The 14,077-nt window shown below is 42.8% G+C and overlaps 1 protein-coding gene across 15 annotated transcripts in view; it reads left to right on the top strand.

Annotated features, from left to right (window-relative positions):
• FBXO34 (F-box protein 34) overlaps nt 1–14,077 on the top strand; it is a 65,508-nt gene that overhangs the window by 43,391 nt on the left and 8,040 nt on the right. For 14 of the 15 annotated variants that reach the window (XM_084631528.1, XM_084631530.1, XM_084631527.1 and 11 more), the window contains one exon: nt 12,392–12,591. The exons of the other annotated variant lie outside the window; for it this stretch is intronic. In XM_084631528.1, coding sequence (XP_084487654.1) covers nt 12,515–12,591 — 77 coding nt within the window. In that variant the 5' untranslated portion in view covers nt 12,392–12,514. The remainder of the gene's footprint in view (nt 1–12,391; nt 12,592–14,077) is intronic. 15 annotated transcript variants of the gene reach the window in all.

The raw sequence follows: 14,077 nt of genomic DNA, 5'->3' as shown, positions 1-14,077 counted from the left end.
GTGGCCTTGAACACTAAGCATTGTAGCCACAATTTTTACCTGTATCTAGTAACCCGAGCACACAGCAGCTCTGAAACAACTAAGTAGAGTGTAGAACTACCTCTCTGTTCTGGGCTTGCTATAGATTATAAAGCATCTTGTGCCAAAGGAGAAGACTGGCCCAGCACCAACTAGAAAGTGGAGTAATGCGAGGTCCATGTGACACAATTTTTGCCGCCAGCACAATAATGGCATTGGCAATTACTGGGTTGTTTTCGCTTTGTTTCCTCTAGGAAGAAGCAGAACAAGTCTAGTGAGCTGGTTCTTGTTATTCATCCTAAGGGAAATTAACAGGTGGCGTCTGTAGCCAAATCTTAATTCTGCTACTTATTATTCGGAAGTGGTAGGATTAGTAAAAAGTAGTGCTGAAACTGATCACAGGAGCTTGAAAATACTTTGTTAGCGGTAGGTGGCAGGTGATCTGCTCTAGACTTCCTCTGTCCTTTATTCGAAGTTTTCTGGCCACCTTGAAGTGTGGCATGTGTTGGAATGATGGAGGAAATACTTAGCTGCAGGTTTGAGACATCCTAAAGTGACACGATCTAGGAAAGGAAGACAGATTCTTCCTTTAGTGTTCTATTAGAATAAGTGCTTTATTAGAACAAGAGCACTAAAGTTACTTGTGTGGTTTTGTCTTTCCCATGTTTTTGGGACAGACGTCTCAGTGCATATTCTCTGTCACTTACTTTGCCTCCTGGGCTCTTTTTTTTTTTTTGGTCTTCTCTCTTATAATCCATTCAAAGAGCTCAAACTTTTTCATCTGGTTTGTGGCCTATCAATGTCTAGAGTGTTCAAAACTATTCTAGGTGCAGTGCTGAGTTTCCTGGAATAAGACTTGTTCCACAAATATCATATTTTAAAAAAATAAATAATGAAATCTTCACTCTCTAATTTTGAATCAGCAATATTTTTGAACTGTATTTGATGATATAATCCACAAACGCTTGAGATTCAATTTTAAACTTCCCCTTTTTTCTTGTAGTGTGTAACGTTTGATTAAATTTCCCACTGTTCAGGTGCATGAGGAAGAGACTGGGGTGGCCCTTTCGTCATGCTTAATGAAGGAGGACAAGCAAAAGTTTGTGTTGCCTGTATAGATGCACCTGGGATAAACCCGCTTTGGCTGGTATTACTCCCCAGGGTGTTAATCCCTGTCTTGTAGACTCAGTGAAGACTAAAGCAGTCAGTGACTGTACTCTGTGTCCGAGCGAGATCTGGGTATGGATGAGAACTAGCTGACAAAAGCTTAACGTATTCAAGACTGAAGTGATGATGGATAACTGGGGAAAGCAACTGGAGGGTAGGGTAAGAATAGTATCAGCCACTTCAATTAAGTATGTCCATCATTACTTGATCAGGTTTGACTCCCAGTGGCTACTAGAAGACGAAGTAGCAGCAATGACCAGTCAGCTTTTTATCACTTACATACATGCAGAAGGTTGTGACCTTTCCTTTCAGATATGTACCTTGTGACTGTCACTCATGTCTGTCACCATGAGATTAGATAATTTAGTGTGCTCTGTGTGAGGCTATGCCTTAAAATAATTCCAAAACCGAAGGTGGCACAGAATGTGGTGGTCTGCTTGATAAGTTGCTTTCCCCAGTCATCCATCATCACTTCAGTCTGCTTGATAAGTGGAGTATCTCTCTGTGAGCATATGCAACCAGCTCCATCATCTGCTCTGGCTGCTTGTGGTTTTCTGGGTGAAGTTGAAGGTGTTGGTTGGATCTATAAAGATTTCAACAGCTTCACTGCCTACCTGAGACTGCCACTCTCCCTGTGCCATGCCCTACTACCGCAATGATCAGGAGAAGCACTTGAGCTGAAATCCTGTTAGTATATGAGAAGGGGCTACTGGCTAGATGTACTCTGAGAGCCCCACAACTTTGGAATATGCTCTTTCCCCTGGATAACAACAGTCTGAATCTGGGGACCTTCAGGGGATGCTGCAAAGCTCATCCTTTTTCCAGGTACCTGGAGATGTGGGATATGTGAATTGTAAGGGTGGGATAATACTGGAGAAAGGCTAAAGGTTCTGAGTTTCCTGGTTTTCTGTTGGTAGATGTTATGTTACATTGTCTTGCCACGTTCAGCCAGGTATGTGGGTATCAATTTTGTTGCATTCTTCAGTAATGTCCAGGGTGCCTGGAGAGCATACAGATCAGTATCCCTTCTAACATTCTATATTGGTCTGAAGTGTGTGTGTGTGTGTGTCTCACGTTTCTGGGGTGAGCAGTACTATTGACCCCTCACTCGACCTCTCCACGGGCACCCCCTTCCAAGTTATAGGCCCATGCCTGCATTTCTCTCAGGTTGGAATCTGCATTTTGCCCCATTCCTAGATTGGGTTCCCAGATCACAGCACCTGTGTGTCTTAAGCAGGTCCAGCTGGGTTTTGTCCACTGGTATAGACCTCCCTCCAAGAGCTGTGGACAGTGAGAGAATGCACACAGGACAGCATCTGTGGATGTTATCTTACCTAAACCTTAGTCTTCCCATGCTAGGTGCCCCTCTGCGCCCCCCCTCCCCCTCCAGCATTGGGGCTGGGCGAGACAGACTGCACCTCTGAGGCTTATGACTTTATTTCAGGTTGTCCCCCAGTAAGTCTCTCTCCCTCTGAGTTCACAGGCAGTCTTGTTCAAAGCTTCTTTGTCTGTCCTGGGAACCCTGGACCTAGCCAGTCTGGTTTATGCACCTCACCAGGCATCTGAGGTAGGCTTCCAGCAGCAGATTCACTGTATTGTTCATTAAGCACCAGCATTTGAGTTAGTCATTGTCTGCCCTCCTGGAGATGTGTAAAAACCACTTAGGATGGAGTTAACTCTGCCCCCATGCAGCAGGCAACATGATAGTAATTGTACAGAGGTACAAACTATTTATAAGAAATACAGATATCTCCCACATTCTTCATGAAACAATACAATGAAAATAGTTGCTAGGACTTGGGGGTTGGACTAGATGACCTCCTGAGGTCCCTTCCAACCCTGATATTCTATGATTCTATGACTATCAGGGCTGCAATCAAACAACGAACCTTCTGAATGCATTCAATGAAGTGAGCTGTAGCCCACGAAAGCTTATGCTCAAATAAATTTGTTAGTCTCTAAGGTGCCACATGTCCTCCTTTTCTTTTTGTGAATACAGACTAATACGGCTGCTACTTTGAAACTTGGGCAGAAAGAGGCTGGTGGAGGTAGGAGCAGCTTTGAAAGAGCTAAAAGCTCAAGGAGAAACTTCATCAAAAGATTGTGCTTGTAGAACTTCTTCCCTGCTTGGAGGCCTTCCAGCGGGGGGCTTGATCACAGAAACATTCAGTTGAGGAAGACGGGGGGGGAGTGGAGGGGGGGAAGAAGGCGGGTGACATTGGAAATGGATGAGGGTTAGCCTTCATACTTGTCCGTCTTGTCACTTTTAAATAGCATGGTTACCTTGAAGCCAGTCTTTGGAGACCTTGCCACAGGTCTGTTATGTGGAGAGCAGGAGTACTCGCCATTTTATTAGCCTAGACCCCGTGAACCGAAATGTGTTAGAAAAGTTAGAATGCTCTGCACAGCACACAACCTCCTCCTCCTCCACCCTTTCGTTTGGTAACTGACCATTAGTCTGAGGACCTGGGTATCTAGGGCCTCGGCATGTCTTCTTTGAAACCAATTTAATGTTTTTTAAATTTAAAGTGTGCCTACTTAGTCTTTCCCACCCCTCTGCATTCCTCCTCCTTGTACTGCTGCTGTTTAGCAGTGTAATTACTAAAAATCTGCACGGTGGTTTGAGATTATGAATGGGAGGGGGAATGTTTAGGAGGTGTAAGTGTTTTTGAACAGGTGGATTAAAGTTGTATCTCTGGCACTATATACCACTGTTAGGCTCTGTTGATGTCTTCCAGCTCTTCTGTTCTGGCTGTGGGAAGCTTACATAATTACACGGAACTGGCTTTCTTTAGAGAGAAGTAGAAGCTCCACCCTTAATTGAGCTAGTTGTATGGAACAGACTGGTCAGATAGTAGGCAACTTCATATTCTTTTAATGATTTAGCTGGTAGACTGTGTTAATTTTTATGCTCCTGTCAGCACCTTTGTACTCCAACTCCCTGATACCTCATGATGTTTAAGTTTATCAAGTATGGCAATGAATACTCAATCTTAAGAATTTATTTAAAACTACACAGTCTGTGTTCAACCTGCTTAAATCTGCCATGGCAAGCTGTGCAAGATTATGTAGTGGCTGGGGAGTTAGGCTGACCTGCCCGTAGTCTTGTATAACAAATCTAGTAGAGTCTGGGTAGTCTATTGTAATGTGAGGCTATGCTTGCATTGGTTGGCTTGCTCTCTGTAGTGCCGGCTGCCATATGCTGTGGCTTCTTTATCTAGCTTTGCGCCAAATAATGTTGTTTGGAAACCTGTTATAGCATCTTGAGTTAGGAAATATTATCAAACAATCTTGGTTTGTGCCAGATACTTCTGGAGTTCTGTATTCAATGAACTGAGTAGTTGATGCTGGAAAACTAACAACCAAACCCTCACAGCTTGCTCGGTATGCTTTTTGTGCAGAGTGTTAGGATATAGATATTCAGGCCTGTCTGCAAAGGCCTGTACTCTTAAGAATTTAGGTGTATTCTTATCACTTGGCTAGTGATAGAGGTATAAAAGAAAGAATCAAAACCACTGTCTGCTGGTGTAAGGGCCTTCTCTTACTGTGACAGTCTGAGGCCCTGTTCTTAGGCTCAGGCCTTTGGCTAAGCAGCAGAGGCAGCCATAAGCTGGGAAGCGACCGGTCACATCCTCACATTCCAAACTAGTCACATTGAAATAAGGTGCTATTGGGCTGTTAGGCACTATCAGGACAGGATTGTATTCCTATCACCTCCAGAGAAAGGGAAGTGCCTAGAAAATGTAAAAGGAAACTTAGTTTGATAGCATCCTGTCTGGCAAGAACTCACTTATCAATAGCTGGGATGTGAAATCCTCACTTCTGTATTGTTTTGTCATTATAGTTCCTACTTTGCTGTTGTTTGTCTGTATAATCTCTGTCTGGTTCTGTGATTGTTCCTGTCTGCTGTATAATTAATTTTGCTGGGTGTAAACTAATTGAGGTGGTGGGATATAATTGGTTACATAATCATGTTACAATATGTTAGGATTGGTTAGTTAAATTTCAGGAGAATGATTGGTTAAGGTATAGCTAAGCAGAACTCAAGTTTTACTATATAATCTGTAGTCAATGAGGAAGTGACTGGGTGGGGGTGTGGGTGTGGGTGGGGGTGGGCATGTGGGTGTGTGAGATGGGAACAGGGAATGGGGGTAAGAAAATTGGAATCATGTTTTGCTAAAGGGGGAGATGGGAACAGGGAATGGGGGTAAGAAAATTGGAATCATGTTTTGCTAAAGGGGGAAATGGGAACAGGGAAGTTGGAATCATGTTTGGCTAAGGGCAGGAATGGGAACAGGGACACAGGTGTAAGGCTCTGTGGTGTCAGAGCTGGGAAGGAGGATACTAAGGAAGGAAACTGGAATCATGCTTGCTGGAAGTTCACCCCAATAAACATCGAATTGTTTGCACCTTTGGACTTCGGGTATTGTTGCTCTCTGTTCATGCGAGAAGGACCAGGGAAGTAAGTGGGTGAAGGAATAAGCCCCCTAACACAGAGTTGTACCATACTATTCAATGACCACAATTCCTGCACACTTTTCCCTCCTGAACGAAATAACGTGCAGTATGTCTATAGTATGTAGTGATGTAGGTAGCTGTTTCCTGTGCTGTGGGGTTTTACTTCTGTCAAGGTTCCTTCCCCACTCTGAAACTTGGGCTGTTTCTGACTTGGGCTCTGGCATGTTTGCCTCTGTTTTTAACTGCCTTTACACCCGAGAGTTAGAAATCAAACACACACGCACAAAACTTGGCTTGTCAAAAAAAAAAACCCACAAAAAATTGTGCTATAACCAGATACCGATGTTCTCGGCTCGTGATTGTCAGCCGACCGAAAAACCCTTTAAAAACCCCTAACACCTCTGTCTCCAGGCAAATAGACAGAAAACCCCTCTAGTTGCTCTTAGCTTAAAAAAAAAAAACTTCTTCAGGTCTGTGAAGACTTGTGAATTTCCCTGCAGGAGGTTAACTACCCTGCCTTTAGGTAGAGAAACTCCTGCTCACAAAAGACACGTCCCTTTTGTTATGCTTGTGGCTTTGTCCCCTTCTACAAAACCCTTTAAAATCTTTTAAAATCCTTCTGTGCTTCTGGTTTAAAAAAAAAAATCTCAAAATGATTTCAAATTAATCCCAGTGCTCCCACCATGTCAGGTTCCTTCCCCACTCTGAACTCTAAGTTACAGATGTGGGGACCTGCGTGAAAGACCCCCTAAGCTGATTCTTACCAGCTTAGGTTAAACGCTGCCACCACCAAAGTGTCTAACAATAATAACAGGGGAAGTGCCCACTTGGAAACGTCTCTCCCCCCCACAATCCCCCCAAGCACTATACCCCCTTTCCTGGGGAAGGCTTGATAAAAATCCTCACCAATTTGCATAGGTGAACACAGACCCAAACCCTTGGATCTTAAGAACAATGAAAAAGCAATCAGGTTCTTAAAAGAGAATTTTAATGAAAGAAAAAGTAAAAGAATCACCTCTGTAGAATCAGGATGGTAAATACCTTACAGGGTGATCCGATTCAAAACATAGAGAATCCCTCTAGGCAAAACCTGAAGTTACAAATGGACACACAAACAGGAATATACATTCCATTGAGCACAGCTTATTTTATCAGCCATTTAAACAAAACCGAATCTAACGCATATCTAACTAGATAGCTTATTAACTCCTTACAGGAGTTCTGACCTGCATTCCTGCTCTGGTCCTGGGAAAAGCATCACACAGACAGAGAGAACCCTTTGTTTCCCCCCTCCAGCTTTGAAAGTATCTTGTCTCCTCATTGGTCATTTTGGTCAGGTGCCAGCGAGGTTATCGTAGCTTCTTAACCATTTACAGGTGAAAGGGTTTTTCCTCTGGCCAGGAGGGATTTAAAGGTGTTTATCCTTCCCTTTATATTTATGACAACTTCACTCTTGGCTTTAATTCCTCCTGCGCTTTGGCCCTTGAACCTCTGCTGTTCTTGCAAGATCAGGGTTAGATGCATAGCATCCTCAACTCTCCTTGATATCCACTTACTGTAGCTCCCACTGAAGGGCTTGGTCTCAAATGTTCTCTACATCACCTCCCCTCTGCCCCCTTTGTATCTTCCTGGCCATTGAGCCTTATTCTTGTTGGCCCATCAGTGTCTTTGGTCAGTGGTGTTTCATAAGCCAAGAGGCTGTGGGTGTTTGGCTCTGACGTACAATATCTCACCATCATACTTGGCCTACACACTATTGCCAGTTTCTGTGAATAGCTTTGTGCCATCCAGAGACCTGTGAATGTTGAGACTAAATGAAGTGTAAGCAATGATTTTGCATTTCTCTAGGATTCTCTCAGATCACGGAAGCTACAGAGCATTTTTCATAAATTCCACGCTCTTTGTAAGTAACAGACGGGGCTGGAAAGTGAAAGAAATATATATCTCTTAAAATATTCTAACTAAAACAGTAGGGAGAACTTGATATAGGTGGAGTGCTATGACCCAAAATGGAATTTGAACAAATGCTCTTGTTTTGTGAATTTGCTGTGGGATCTCTAATGACAAGGGGTCAGGATTTGACTTCATCTCTTGGAAGATTGGGCACTTCCCCCAGCAGTCTTTTAACACCATGTTCAACATTTACTCATCTATGGCATAGTTAGCATCACTTCTACAGCGTCCTGAGAATGACTTGGTGGTCTTTCATCCAACTAGTGTAGTGACAAAACCTTATTTAGCTTGACAGCACCCTGAGCTTACCTAGCTGACCAAAAGGTCAAGGTGATAGAAGCTTAAGTGAGCCTTATTTTCACAATTTTGAATTTTCTTAGGTCTAGCCCATTATACTTCCTCAGTGGATCAGGCACATTCAAACAATTTTGAATGAAAATGGAATGGGCAAGGAGTGTATTTTGTTTGACCAGGAACAGTACAACATTTGTTTCTGCTGAAGAACTGTAGGTCACTGCCTTGTTGCTATTTCCAGCTAGAAGGTGCATTTCTGCCCCGAGTGACTGGCCTGGCCTAATTTTTTGAATCCTTTCATTTGTAAGTTAGTGTTGCTACGGTGTAAAGCTGAGACTTCCTTTAAAGTCCATGCCAGAAAAGGCCTAGCTACTGTGATACCTCCGGAGCTCAAATAGTACTGTATCTCATTGCCCAAATTAAGAGACTTGGCTCTGCATTTGCCCTCATCTGAGTTAGGATATCAGTTTTCACAAACTGTGGCAGCAATACAGAAATCTGATAATAGGATACTGAAGTTTGCAGTACAGGTTGAGCTGCCTGCCAGCCATTGCCTTAAAGGAGAAATGTGCCTATTCATACAGTGAGGGGCTGAATTCCTTCCCAGTGCTTATCTGGAAGGGGAATGCAAAGAAGAAGAACTGGATGAGGCTGCTGGTTCTCTTTTCTGTTTTCCGTACAGCTTGGTATTCCGTTAATTATCAAAAAGTAATCAAGGGTGAAAACTGGAATACTTCCTGGTGGGAATGTCTTCTCCAAGAGTAGCATTCTAGAGCCGTGATAGAGTTGTGGTGAGCATATCTGGGACTGAATCCTGGACATCTGGATCTAAAACATAAACCTCTACTGCTTGAGCTGAAGAAGTGGGTCTATGAAGTTGGAGACATTAGCAATCTAATGAACCCCTTTATGTGGACCAGCCACTAGAGGGGGACTAAGGGACACCATCATAGGACCTAACCACATCAGCCACACCATCAGGAGCTCGTTCACCTGCACATCTACCAATGTCATATATGCCATCATGTGCCAGCAATGCCCCTCTGCCATGTACATTGGCCAAACCGGACAGTCTCTATGCAAAAGAATAAATGGACACAGATCTGACATCAGGAATTATAACATTCAAAAACCAGTAGGAGAACACTTCAACCTCCCTGGTCACTCAATAACAGACCTAAAAGTGGCAATTCTTCAACAAAAAAAACTTCAAAAACGGACTCCAACATGAAACTGCGGAACTGGAATTAATTTGCAAACTGGACACCATCAAATTAGGCCTGAATAAAGACTGGGAGTGGTTGGGTCATTACAAAACCTAAACCTAATTTCCCCCATACTCATTTCCCCCTACTGTTACTCACACCTTCTTGTCAACTGTTTGAAATGGGCCACTCTCATTACCACTACAAAAGTTATTTTTCCTCTCTTAGTATCCTGCTGTTAATTGAATTGTCTCGTTAGACTGACCTCACACTTGGTAAGGCAACTCCCATCTTTTCATGTATTTATACGTGCTCCTGTATTTTCTACAACATGCATCTGATGAAGTGGGTTCTAACTCACGAAAGCTTAGGCCCAAATAAATGTTAGTCTCTAAGGTGCCACAAAGATTCCTCGTTTTTGCTGATACAGACTAACACAGCTACCACTGTGAAACCTGTGGGATCATGGTTGCATGCCACATAGGATATCCTTAACTGTCTTATACTGGGTGCAATAGCTATCCATATAGTAACATTTAATAACACCTTTCTCTGACGAATTACTGATGACAAGTCTCTCAGCTCTGTTTTTCTTGCCCCTCCCCTAACACACTTCTCTCTTTGGTGTACCTCCACTTTTAGCCTGTTCCAAAATGCCATGTGAATTTGCCCTTGACTATTTTAATGCAATTCTGGGTGCAGTTAAATTTTTTCCTCCTTTCTGCAGTATTCTGAATGAGCTATTTTAACTTACCCCCAGGGAGCTTGTGTTTGGCCTCACTCGCCAGTTAGAGCGCTTTGGTTTGTTAGGTTTTTTGGTGTGACTTTGTACCGTATGGGTATGGTTACAGGTAGGATTTGGAGATGGTATCTGTGCATGCTAGTTTATGAATATTAGCTTGCTCAGAAGCATTTAAAATATTTTTATTGGAGTTACCCTAGCACAATGGACTTAAATAACATGCACAATGCTTACAGAAATGTTTTTCAGTATGTTACTTTAACCCATGCACAAGGTATCTGGCATTTTTAAAATGCCACAATTGCCATTATATGCACACCAATGTAGTACTTCATGTCTACACGTGACAGCTCCTACTGGGTCTGAAATCCCAGTGTGGATGAGCCCAAAAAGGGAAGCGACACCAAAGCCTGGGTGAAAATTAGGACCTAAGTGCTCCCATTGGGCGCTGGTGAGGCAGAATATAAGTAAAGACCTTTATGTAACTTTTTTGGTTTAACTCCCTGTTAAGATTCCAGGTGTAAATTCTTGATAGAAACTCACAAGTTACTCTCACATTTGCATATGCATTTATCATGGCCAGAAATTTTTCTTTTTTAAAATACCATTTATTGGGAGTGGTTTATAGTACAGATTATATTCTGTGCTGCAATTTTACGTTTGCAAATAGGTCTTTGTCACACACACAGATTAGGTTGTGACTGTGCTAATGAACTTGTGTTCTAGTAAGAAGCTTTCATTCTTGTTGTGTGAGTTCAAAGCCACCTAAATGCTTGTTCTGTGTTCTATAGAGTCAGTCAGAAATTCTCTAATTCCCCCCACCAGCTCTATCATTCAGTGTGTTTTTTTGTTCTCCAATTTGTCAAGGAACTTGTGTGTGCCAGGAATATGCAGCATTGATTTTTTTTTTTTCCCCGCTGTGAAGACTGCAAGATTACAGAGTAAACTTTTTTATTTTTAGGCTCCTGCTTAGTCATATATGGGCAGTTGATTGACCTGCCTTCCCACCTCCAAAGGGTGTGTGAAATAGCTAAAAGAAAAGGAGTACTTGTGGCACCTTAGAGACTAACCAGTTTATTACTCTAAAACCTGTGAAATAGCTGCCACTCTTAATCTCCACCATAGACTTGTATCCGAATGCAGCTTGCCTTCTCTTTGCAGGAAAGTTGACCTTAATTAGTTTTTCAATGAGTCATGGTCAGATTTACTCTCCCCCTCAAGGAAAACTGTGTTAGTGAGGCTGTGGGTGGAGTTGCTGAGAAGGTGTAATCAACATCAGCAAAGTATTGATTAGGGGAGCCATTCATAGACCTATGAAGAGAGAGTTGCTTTTTGATGGGCAAGGCTTTCTTTTTGGCAGGCAGGCACCTGCTAACAGATTGTGCTATGCTCCCTGGCTGCAGAATTTTTGATTTCAGTAAACACTTGGCTTTAGCAAGTTCCTCCTCCTGCCAGGAGATTCTGCTTGTCTATGTTACCAAGATTTCGTTGTAAGAAAGGGGCAGCAGGAAGAGTGCTGTGCAAAGCTGTTGTCACGGATAGAACAACCTGCTACAATAAATGACAGGTTTCAGAGTAACAGCCGTGTTCGTCTGTATTCGCAAAAAGAAAAGGAGTACTTGTGGCACCTTAGAGACTAACCAATTTATTTGAGCATAAGCATCCGATGAAGTGAGCTGTAGCTCACGAAAGCTCATGCTCAAATAAATTGGTTAGTCTCTAAGGCGCCACAAGTACTCCTTTTCTTTCTACAATAAATGGTAAATCTTCTGGGTCACGGAGTTACAGTTAGCTTGGAAAAATGGCATTCCTTCACTATGGCGTCACTGCACATTGTCCTCTAGAGAGGAAGCAAACAATGCGCTGTAGAACAAGCTGTTGGCAGCTCACATTTTAATGCATGAGTTTTTCCAGGTCTCATGTGCTGGTTCACTTTTTCCTTTTAGGTTTCAGTTTTAAAGGTGGCTGTTGTTACTATCCAAATGTTAATGCAGTGCTAATAGTGTCTGCTGCAAGAACAACAAAGTACAGATTGGAGATACTCCATAGCAGCCTTGTTCTGGCTAATTTGCTCTCTTATCTGTATGTGGTGTTAACAGAGGACAATTTCCACTAAGTTCTGAGGCAGCCTGGCAGTATGTGTTTGTACTTTTTGAAATCCAGTATGTCACTCAGCTTGGAAAGCTAGCATCATTTTCTGGCAGTCTTGATGATTTTACTGCTTCAACATTTTAATTTCAGCCTTGAAAACCATACCTCTATGCAGTGCCATTAGGCAGAAAGCATAACGGAGCATGTGTGGTGTTTGCAAAGGTCTTTGAAGATGTAAAGCATGCTTAGTGTTGTTGCAGCCACAGGTAGAATCAAACCTTGGGTTTTCAAGCAGGTGGATGGTTGGTGGAGGTGATATATCCTAGCAGTGCCCAGAGACCCTGATCAGGATCATAGCGCCATTGTATTGAGTCCTGTTTCTACACCTAAAATAGGAAGAGTCTCTGCCCTGACTAGGCTGTGTTCTAACAGTATCGTTTCTATATCTGTTTTGTTTCCCCAGTTTCTAGGTGGCAGAGAGATAGTGAAACGCTGTGTGGGGCAAGAAAAGCAGTTGCGGGAGCCCTGCGTGTAAACAAAGATGGATTGGCTGTGACAGTGTGCCTTAGGTGGGGAGATCGTTATTATGAAGACTTCCTACAGAGCTGGCCTCCACAGGGAACCACTGAATTCCACATCTTCGACATTCCATCAAGTCAAACGGTACAAACAGACCCCAGTTGGGCCATGAATGGTTAACACATGTAGGCCTACTGCTTAATTCCCTGCTTTGTGTGCCAGTCAAACTCTTAGATAAAACCCTTGCTTTGGAGAACCTTTGCCTTTAAGTGAAATATTAACAGTAGTTCTAATCACTGTGGGGCACAATTGTCCCTTAATATTTTTTTAATTAGATAACAGCAGCTACATTGTTACTGCTGCTCATGTCCTCGGAGAAGCCTTTGGGTTTTTTTTTTTTTTTTGTAGCAACAGCTGTAACTTTATGGGGATATGGCTTCAAAATAAAAATATAATTGGAGAGTGGATTGCTGTAGTAGGATTTGAAATATGCAGTGAGCTTAAAAAAGCTAGCAGAAATACCAGTAATCAGTAGGGTGGTCCGTCTGCCTAGAGAGTAAATAATTAGATTAGTACAAACTTAAATTTTGCTTCAAGTGGACACCTGTTTCTCTGACTAAGTTCAGTCGTGCCCTTATTTTTCAAACATTACTGCTTACAAGGCAATTGAGAGCATCTGTGTTGCTATTGCAAGACTGAGAACAACTCCTACTGATGCAGTAAAGAAAATGCAAATGACAAAATAGAGCGCCGAATTCAAGCTTAATAATATAAAAAGCATTTCTCCTTTTTAAAGATGTTGAAATCTTGTAACCTTCCTGGCCCTGGGGGCAAATAGCCAGCTTTCAGCTTCTCATACCTGTGTGTGAAACATAAACAAATTCTGTGTCCTATCTTTCTTGACTGAGTGTGGGGGGACGGACGCTCCATCAGTCTGTTATTGACCTACAGCCAAATCTTGTAGTCTAAGTTGGGCAGAACTCCCACTGACTCCCCGGGGGGTGGGGGTGGGGGGGGAAGGCTGTTGTCTCTGTGGTGATCGGTAAGAATGCATTGTATCCAGCCCTGCTTGCTCCCACCCCATGTCACACGGGGGGAAGGGTAGTGGGTGTATAGAGCCAAATATGCTGACTTTATGCCACCCAGAGGTTGCTCTATGGCACAGGGTTCTTTGAAATGCCATGTAGAGCAGCTTTTAGGCTGCTTTGCCCTGCCTGAGCCGTGCAAAGGTGACAGACTCTGGGCTGAGAATCGGGGCCAAAAGATTTTGGGGGCTACCAACGCTTACAAGTGGTTGTCCAGAACCAAAATGTATTTTAATAATAACTAGCTCTTGCACTGCATTCTTCATCTGTAACTTTCCAAGTGCTTTACAAAGGAGCTCTGGATCATTATCCCCATTTTGCCGATGAAGAAACTGAGGCACAGGAAGGCGAAGTTACTTTGCCCATGGTCATGTTTAGTAGTTGGTCCAGGCAATTCATTTAGACTCTGTCCTTTTGTAGTCTACAGCCTTGGCCATGGAACTTGTTGCAGACTAGAGCGGGTCAACAAACATTTTCTTTTCCTGTGGAAAATGTCAGCGTTTGGGCAGAAATGTGAATATTGAAATGTTTTGGTATTCAGCCAA

Source organism: Lepidochelys olivacea (genome assembly GCF_965140295.1).
Source record: "Lepidochelys olivacea isolate rLepOli2 genome assembly, chromosome: 6".
Classification (NCBI taxonomy): Eukaryota; Metazoa; Chordata; order Testudines; family Cheloniidae; genus Lepidochelys; species Lepidochelys olivacea.
This window is presented reverse-complemented; position numbering and strand designations above follow the sequence as displayed.